Source organism: Morone saxatilis, unplaced genomic scaffold, assembly GCF_004916995.1.
Source record: "Morone saxatilis isolate NCDOM2014 unplaced genomic scaffold, NCSU_SB_2.0 Contig8, whole genome shotgun sequence".
Classification (NCBI taxonomy): Eukaryota; Metazoa; Chordata; class Actinopteri; family Moronidae; genus Morone; species Morone saxatilis.
Window position 1 is genome coordinate 2,254,645 of NW_023340257.1, and position 9,954 is coordinate 2,264,598.

The following is a 9,954-nucleotide window of genomic DNA, read 5'->3' on the forward strand; positions in this document are numbered from 1 at the left end:
CGCAGCAAAGGGCCGCAGGTCGGAGTCGAACCCATGGCCGCTGCAGCAAGGACTCAGCCTTGGTACATGGTGGCCCAGCTCTACTAGGTGAACTATCTAGGCGCCCCATGAATACCATTTTAACGAGAGATTATACACTAAGTCAAACTCTGCTTTAGCCCCTTACAAATATATTCAGGTATATCTAATAAAGTATGATAAAAAGCTGCCTTATATACAGCTTAATGATTTATTTCTAATTGCCAGATTCATTCATCAATCATTAACTGATTGACTAAATTGTAAATGTATTGATTTATTTGGCCTCATGTCTTAATATTTATGCATTAGAACATTGTTGCTTGTCTTGTTATTAGGGATGGCTCGATCCCACTTTTTCATGTCCAATACCACACTTGCCGATACCAATACAAAGCTGTGTTTATCCCCCCCATAAACAACTAAGCTGTTAATAATAATAATACGATATTATCGCAATAAAAAACACTACAATGTCTGCATAAAGTTAGAGGCGGCTGTGGCGCAGAGGCAGAGCGGGTCGTCCCCTAATTGGAAGGTTGTGGGTTCAATCTCCGGCTCCTGGTGCCACATGTTGAGCAAGATACTGAATCCTGAATTGCTCCTGATGCCGTGCATCGCAGGTAGTGAATGTGGGTGATGAATGCGTTGAGTTTCTGTTTGATGGGCTTTGCCATTCACTGGTGAATGTGTGTAGAAAGGGGTGAAAGTGGCAGTTAGGTGAAAAGCCGCTTTGAGTGGTCGAAGACTAGAAAAGGCTCTATACAAGTACAGGTCCATTTATCATTTAGCTAGTTAGCTAATATTAGGCACTAAGGATGGGATGATATTATTAAAACATAATTTACACATAAGAGCCACCAAGTGCAACCACTTTCCTCCAATGAGGGCTTGAGTCATTGTTCTAAGTTGGAAAAAATAAGTTTCTGGTTTCATTTGCCTGTTTTGTTAATATTCCACTTTTTTCATTTTTAAAGTGGTGGATAAATAACACTGACATGTGATGTGATTCTCAGTCAGATACAGTAACAGCTTCACTGGAGCAATTCAATTGTTAAATGCCTTGCAGAGGGACACACTGCTGATGGCTTTCGAGAAAGGAAATAACAATACAGTGACTTCCCGTTTCAGTACAGGTTTTCTATAACTCAGGAAATACAAAAAGATGTAAATTATATTAACACTATTCCTTCTGCTGTGGGTAACAAATTAAATAAGAAAGAAAAAAAAACATTCACACTCAAACTTGCAAACACACACATCCGGGGATGTGTTAAAACCTATTTTCACTTTTGTGGTGAGCAGTTTGTAAGACACACCCAATAGTGGCTGCTGCTTGCTACAACGCATGAAAATGTCCACAGATAACACACTGAGCTAGCATTACCTACAGAACTCAAACTGGATCCTGACTGGGATCATTTGAAACTCAAAACAAAAACAGTTTTTGAAGAGGGATCACTCATGAATGATCTTGTGCATCCTGTTTTATGGTGCTTTAATGCATTAGTTTGTGTCCTGTATTGTTCCATCTGTATTTCTTGTGAATTGTACTATCTCCTGTGTATTTGTTGAGTTTTATGTATTTTAGAGGCCCATCATGGGCATTGTGAATTAGTTTAGGCTTTAAATGCTGGGGTGTGTGGCATTTTTAATGCTACATAATTGTCCCTATACAGATAAACAATAAAATACAAATAAATGATTCACTTGCATACAATTCCTCCAAGATTAGTGTTTGACTTTTGAAACCAAACAGGCGTCAAGACAACCTGGGTTTACTGAACCAGAATACAAAGGACTGTTGTTTCTGCCAAATGACAAGTCAGGTCTCTAAATTACATTATATTTGTAAAGAACTCTAAATGAACCACCACACACTGCTAATTTAGATTTTGGACTATGAGGTCCTGCGACCTACCAGCACCAGACTGTTGTTGGCAGTGCATGGGGAGTTTTTTTTATGAGTTATATACATTATATATGTATTATATGTGCACATGTATATTTCACATGTATTCTTAAAGTTTACCTGATCTTGACTCGTGTCTCGAGGGTACTGGATCTCTGCTGCAATTAAAGCTGCAGACAGAACGGGGCTTTGAGACAAACAGCTTTTGCACTGCAGAAATCTGGTAACAGAGCCCTCCTCGGGGTTCCAGATGGCATTATATGCTGCATGAATGAGAAGCAGTGGGAAAGCGTGCAACTTTACCGACTTTACCGACTTTAGAGGGGAAAAAATATGCCATAAAAGGATCAAAGTGAAAGGTTAACATCGTCACTGTGCGATGGCGTTTCCTTTTTTTAATAGAAAACACATATTGCTTAGGAACTTTCCTTGCAGTACAAGATTAGCAACAATCACTTCTTGTGTAATTCTTGTGTAATCAAACCAGCTGTCAACCCACCAGTTAAACAGTAGGGTTGCAGAGCAGTCCTCAGGGCCTTCAGTGAGGTGAGACTCCGGACTACCAGCAGTGAGTCTGACTGGTCTGGTACTGATGGCTGATGTGGTGCACACTGGCAGCAGCAGGTCGTTGCTGCAGGACTTAATGTGTCTTTTCTCAGAAAGGTTAGATGTTCTGATTTACAGACAGCACGTCCTAACGCACCTGAAACATGAGGTCATAACAGTGAAAGTTCAATCAACTGTCGCAATCAAACACATTCACTTTCAGTAATGGTTTGACTTTTGTAGCTGCGGTGAATAAACTAAAACGTAACAGGGATTTCTCAGAAATTACCATGTGCCACAGGAAGTAGTTCCTTTTCACACGTAGAACAATAGAGTCCCAAAGAGCATGGCTGCTGGTCTTTGACTCTCTGCAAGTAAAACATAGGCTTTTTATTGACCATATCTGAAAACTTTCCTTGCATATCCAAACTTTTATAAATGGCTGTCAAGAAGCATCTTTGAGGAGTTCACCAAGACACTGCCCACAGAGTTTTAAGTTGTTTCTAAATGCTCATTTTGTCCTCATGGATCTGCTAGCTTTGAGAGCAAAGGTTCACAAAGTCTAAATGATAACATTTTTTCTCTTTCAGTGCTGCTCTTTGGTCATAAACTGCACTGCTTTTAATGGCTATGTTGACATCAGAAAGCCCCCCCCCCCTTCAGATCCTTTGATTTTTAGTGTTCACACAGGATGTGGTGATATGACTCATTCCCATCCACTGTGTTTTGTGCAGCTCATAGAGAAAACAGACTAAATGCAAAAGCCATCACTGCAGTGTAGGTATATGGCCGCACTGTCAACATGTATTGCTTTTATTTATCCCAAAATGCATTTTGTGCCCTTCTGAAAGGTTTGATTTTACAATACAAGATTAACAGTCTGATGTGTGTGTCCGTTCGCTGTGATTAGCTGAGACAAAACATGTTAACTTGACACTTACCTTTCTTTTTGGAGAGGTCTTGTTAAATCTCCTACGTCGTTTTTGTTTGCAAGATCTCTGTACTTTAATAGCTTGGTTGAAAAAAAAAGTTAAGTTTTAGTTATATGAATAAGCAGCTTTCTACGTGCCACAGTATGATCTTAAGCTGAGACTTCCCTTCCCTTAGAATCTGCTCAAAATTCATTCAAATCTTTGGTTTTACACAAACTTCCTCGCAGTTATGTGTTCCACTATTTGGTTCATTGTACAGTTTATCAGTTGCTCTCTACTGTGTTTGTTATTATTGAATATAATATGAAGTATCCATAAATGTCCCTTATTAGCCAGTTTACTCAATCCCCTAGGGAAGGAAGGTTGGGAATCACTGGTACAACCTATTGAAATATCATAGTCTATTATCTATAGATACTAAAAAAGACTAATAATTGAATAAATTAACATTAACATATGATGTGATAATACAAGCCCAGAAAAGGTTCCTTGCTCTCTATTGGGCAGCAGCTTTTATGAACCTGTATTGATCTGTATTTAAGTCATTCTTTACAACTGCACATCAGTTTCATCACTCGTTAAGAACAAATACAATCTGGGCTAAAACGTGCAGGAATAAGTGCAAGTTACAGTGAGTTTAGGATCTTTTAGTCAATCTTTTGACTAATTTGATCACAGCTTTGTTTTGGTAGTGCTGTCATGTATGTGGATGTTGGACTCCAGCAGCTAAAGCAGCAGCTATTGAAATAATCCTATTGAAATTAAATACTGATTGGAACATTCAGCTAGGAAAGCACCTAGTCCTGTGAAACTCCACACCTCCAGAGGGAGTTTTGGGTTAAAAAAAAAAAAGTTTGGCACAAAACACCATAAAACATTTGCAATAGTCCCCATTACTAGAAAGCACTGTGAAACATCTTTATGACCTATAAATGTATGTACAGTATATGCTACCTAAGTATCTGGCAGTCATTATATCATGTTAAATTCTGTTAAATAACCTGGGCCCAGTATTTCAAAACCTTTAATCTAGATCAGGAGTCTCCGGATAGGATTAAATCTCTAAATTGGGTATTTCAAAACCGGTGATGTGATCCAGATAATACAAATTTGGGATACGCATCTGTTAATCCAATCCTACCAGAATCCAGACCACATGTTGTTTTGGGGTATTTCTAAACTCTAATGTGGAGATTAGGATAGTTTTGATGCTAAAAATCAGGATGATCCTGATCCCACTGGAAGAGTACATCCAGCAAGGATTTAAGGTGGATAGAGAAAATAAGGTTATTACAGCACACTAAAACTAAACTTAAAACTAGGTGTTAAAAAATAATTTTACTTAACTGAAATTTTAAAAAAACTTTAGAAAAAAACTAGCTAAATGAAAACTATGTTTATTGAGACTGGGGTGTTGACATGACTGAGAGTCAGTGTGTTTGTACTGTAATAACTAGTCTGAAATCCTGCCCCTAACAAATAGCCACATATTATAATAAAAACCTGAAACTAATAACGAAACTAATAAAAACTAAAACAAAAAGATTGTAAACAATAATGCAGATAAGTGAATATCAATAAAATGTAAACTGATCTACACTATTCCTGAACCTGTGCATATGAAAAAATCTATTTGAAAAAATCAGGACAAAACCTACGAAATCTGTTTTATCTAGGATGGCAAAAAAAGGGATTACAAAAGCTGGATAATTCTGATCTAGATGAAAGGTTTTGAAACCAGGCCCTGGTGTGATCAAATAAAAGGTTCTTGCTATGTTAAAAAACAAACAGAACTGACTGTCACACACAGGGTTAGGGTTTCTGCAGGTCTCAACAGGTTAAATTTAAGACTTTTGAAAGAAATTTTTAAGACTACCATGAATGCAGTTTAAGACCTGTTTTAAGTCCATACTGGAAAAAAAAAAAATAAAAAATGAAGGAAAATCAATATTGGTTCCATAACAGTTTTGTTTTGTAGTTGTTACAGCATGATCAATACAAAACTGTACATGAGATGTAACTGCATTTGGGCAAGATAACAGATAACACACGACTGCTGTGACTAGCTTGTATTCTCTCCTGAATGTGGTGATGGTTGATATACGGAGGTAAAAAGAAAAAACAGAAGGTCTGCAGCAGTAAATGTTGCTGACTGATCAACTACATGCTCGACACTGCTACAGTCTGTATCATTCAGGCTGAAATCCAGCACTGGCAGCAGATTGTGGCAGATGAGAACAGTTCTATTTCCCCTGAGATACTGTTGATTCAGCACTGTGAATCAAGATGTAATACTGTTCTGTAATCTTTTATTCTATCTGCCTTGCACAATGTGTTTCACGCTGTTTGACACGCTCCTGTCTAGCTAAATAGTTCCAATTTGTAATGTATTGTGTTCAACCTTCTCCAGAAATAATTTAAAGAGCATGCTAATCAACACTGTAATGTACATGCACTTATTGCTCGGACTGTACAACCTATGGTTTGTAGTCTATATAGATTAGTTACCTTTTTGGCTTCTGTACAGACTTCCTGGACTAGTAGGTCTACATCCTGCTGCTCCAACTTCTTGCCGACCCCCCATGTTTTCGTTTTTGGGAGTCACAATGTCAAACTCCTTCCTCCTTGTGAAACTAACAGGTGTGTTAGGCACTTTTTTAAGAGCTTTGTGCTCCCTCACACCCACAGTGGAGGACTTTCCTGACTCAGTCACTCTGTTGTTTACACCTGGTTTGGAGGTTTGGTCTGTCTGTTGGCAGGTCCAGCGATCGCCCTGAACCTCTGGCGGAAGATGCGCCTGGTAAGAATTCTCTTGAACTCCATTTTTTTTTGAGCTGCATACTCTGACGGGTTTGGCTCTGGAGGGTCTGCTCTTCAAACCCAGGATCATTACCTTATCTGCTCTGGCCTTGTCTGTCCTGCTCTCGCTGCTCCTGGTCTCAATCTGCTGCAGACTGACTCTCCCTACACTCTTGACTTCATAGCCTTCACCTGTTAAGTAACATTGAGTCACATTGTTAGCTAACAGGTCAATTTGACAGACATGTGTTTCTGAGCTACAATAAACCGGAAAAGTGTTAGAAAACTGGTGTTCATTCTTTAAGTCTGCACAGAGCAGAGTGGCAGCTATAAACAGCGGCGAAAGGCAACTTTTTGAGTATTCTGAATTTCGATTTGAATAACATATCCCTAGATTTGAAGGCTTACCAGACAACAAAATACTTCTACTTTTGTAATATTATGTGACAGGATTTCAAGGTCAGATAGAACTCTAGAGTTTACAAGCTACCATGGCAACAATCGTTTGATCCTCTGTCTCCACAATTACAAGAAAATAGGAACACTTACACATATTTGACTGGCCCATAGTGTTTTACTAGAAGTTTAGCAACCTTTCTGCCATAAAACCCTGCATTTAAGCCACTGAAACAAACTGAAATATGTGGCTGAAATATGTGTCACACAGTGTTAATGTCTGAATAAGGCCTTAACCAGAAAGCAAGAATAGCATCATTGCACTTCAAAGTTACCTCAGTAGTTGCCAACGGTTTTCTCAGCATAAACCCACAGCCCTACAAGAAGAGTTCAAGAACCCCTGCGTCGATACCCCCTATAATGCTCCAAATGTTTTCTTTCTGAATGGATTTTACATTGGGATTGGTTATTTAACAATATTATCTTAAGATGGATATTATTTCATGCAAGACATAGTGAATTAGAAATTAACAATGTTTAGGCTAGGTCTCTTTCATGTTTCAGTTGGTTTGTTCTGCGTTCATATAGCTAGTGCTGCATATTGGCAACAATCTGGCGATATGATAAGTACATGACACAGGGGTTCCAATTCAATATATTGCAATATATTGCAATACTCTAAGCAAGGCAAAATATTAAATTTTTTAGGAAAACTAACTAACTACTTAGTATAAAGAACACACCACAATATGCATAAATCTGAGTTTTAAAGGTTTACTTTTTTTATGAAACCAGAACAGTGGGATCTGCATTTTAATTTATTTCACAGTCCCAATATCCAACATCATAGCCTCAATTTACAATACTGCTATCTAGCGGTTGGGGGTTTAAACACAAAAACCCATAGTGTTTTTCAGAATCCATATCACAAAACAAAATATTACGATATTACGATATTTCTTACACCCCTACATACAGCTGCTAACTATGTCACATACTTGCAACTGTAGCAGGTGGTGGTCATCATATCATAGCTGGTAGTTTATTGGTTATTGACAAATATTCTAAATGTCAGCCTAAAACAAATGTATTTGAATAATCCCATCACAGTTTTCTAAAATGACACCAGTGTGGTTAAAGGTCCAACTTGTAACATTTGAGTGGATCTATTGGAAGGGATGGAAAATAATATTAATGTATAATTATCTGAAAATAAGACTTGTGTTTTAGTTACCTTAGAGTGAGCAATTTTATCGACAGAGGTAGTGGGTCTTCTTCTGGCGGAGTCCGCCATGTTGAACCTCCATGTTTCTACAGTAGCACAGAATGGACAAACCAGACACTGGCCCTAGATAGGGACTTTTTGTGGAGCTTCTCCTTGGCGCAAACACATTTTTTTTACCATATCATTTTCATTCTCTCATACCCTGGTTTCGAATCACTGTTCTAGTCTACCAATGTGGCCTGTCTACAGTTCTAACAGTAATGAGTCCAACTTTTTCAGATAAAGAGGTTAAAGCTTGCATTTTACTCTAAACTTTTGCCAGCACAAATCTGTAGGATTTCAATTAACTTGAATGTTTGGGTGCTTTTTCTGTTGCATTACCATTTTGTGATTTTGGCTAAGTCTGGTGTATTTTTTAAATAAAAATGTTGTCTTAGTGTAGCTTTAATGATTTGGGCTTAGGATGAATTAGTCTAATGGAAAAAAACACAGCCATTCACAGCCATTACTGAGTCTTTCAGCAATGCGGGCTGCCTATTAAGTGCTTTTAACACACATTCGCCGGCCTCTCCGGGCTCTGTGTTTTGATGATGTTAACGAGTGGTCATGCACGATTACATATACAAGGGTCTTGGGGAGGCAGTTGATGAGCTAAGAAAGGCTTTAATGGAACACTTGTCTACTCTGCTCGTCTGCGCAAATCACACATTGGTGAAGTTTGAGCTGTAATGAAACAAATCACATCAGTGTAATCATGTTTAATCTAATTTTTCTGTGTCTCCCTTCAACTTAGCCTGTTTGATGATTGTGTGTTTAGCATTGGCCTGATTAAATGACCTCAGACATTTAAATATGGCCATTAAATGGCTGATTACACATACTACTGATTTGCACATACATAGGTCACAAATAATCACTGTTGACCTCCACAAATCAGGTACAAAAGAAGAGGTTAAGATCTAAATGTCTGAATTATACAGGTTTTTAAAGACTGACAAATATGGAAACTACACTGTAAATGACTGGATAATACCACTGGCTTTGTTTTATGTATTTAGATTAATTCTATGCGAGTTATTTATTTGGTGAATGTTTTTTTTAACATAAATTGTAGAAGCAATAGAGCTTTTTTATGTGAAGATACACTCTAGATTCTACCTGGCTAAATCTAATGTAGTCTATTACTAACAGTCTTTGTCAACCTTAACTTTAACATAGGTGATAATGTTCGGTTTTTCTTTTAAGAAATGGAGGCTGCTGTTGTCGAAATGTTATACCGAGAAGTGGTTCTAATATATTTGTCTATCCTCGTTGATGAAATAAATAAATGTATCAAATATCATAAACCTATTTTCACTTCTATTTACAATATCTGCCTGTGTAGCAAATGTAAGAGAGTGTTCAAAGTAAGTAGCTGCATTTAGTATACTGTACAGTTTTAAGGTACTTTTACTTTGAATATTCCCATTTTATGAAAGGTTTATTTTAGGGATGCACCAATTGGGAAATTCTGGACCAATACTGATGTTTAAAATAACAATTTAAGTGATAGCCAATGGTTTTTTACTGTTATTTATTCACCCTTTTGTGGCAGGGAAACAAACAAATCTCAAAGATAAGTATCTCTGTTTTCTTGCAACTCAGTCTATTTCTGTTCTCATCAAATATGTGAGACTGAACAGCTGCTCTCTGTCCGTGCTGCTGTAAGGAGCACATCAATATTTCCGTGCAGTTTGTGCATTGCTGGAAAACAGAGGTGATTATTTCTCCAATATCCGAGTTGGAACAACAACATTTAACCAGTGCAAAACTGATGTGACAACAGATAAACATTGGCCACTGATATTGGTGAACACGTCTTACAGGACAGGCCATGTCAGACAACATGGCAATTATCAGCTGATATATCATGCATTCCAAATTTAAAGTAGTTAAAATGATCTCAACCACAACCACTACAACTTTAAAGAAGAAGTGTGTTGGATTTAGTGGCCTCTAGTAGACTGCAACCAACTGAACGCCGCTCGCGTCTATATTTGATGACCTGGGAATGAGAACAGACTGTGAGGTGAGTTGTGTGTAGGAGAAACTACTGTGGCCGCAAAAAACACCAAAGGCCCTATCTA

General features: G+C 37.8%; 1 protein-coding gene across 1 annotated transcript in view; it reads right to left on the reverse strand.

Moving 5' to 3' along the window:
* brip1 (BRCA1 interacting protein C-terminal helicase 1) overlaps positions 1-9,954 on the reverse strand; it is an 84,641-nt gene that overhangs the window by 29,383 nt on the left and 45,304 nt on the right. The window contains exons 22-26 of the mRNA XM_035680703.1: positions 5,917-6,399; positions 3,418-3,488; positions 2,766-2,844; positions 2,430-2,633; positions 2,051-2,193 (exon numbers count right to left, since the gene is read on the reverse strand). Coding sequence (XP_035536596.1) covers positions 2,051-2,193; positions 2,430-2,633; positions 2,766-2,844; positions 3,418-3,488; positions 5,917-6,399 — 980 coding nt within the window. The remainder of the gene's footprint in view (positions 1-2,050; positions 2,194-2,429; positions 2,634-2,765; positions 2,845-3,417; positions 3,489-5,916; positions 6,400-9,954) is intronic.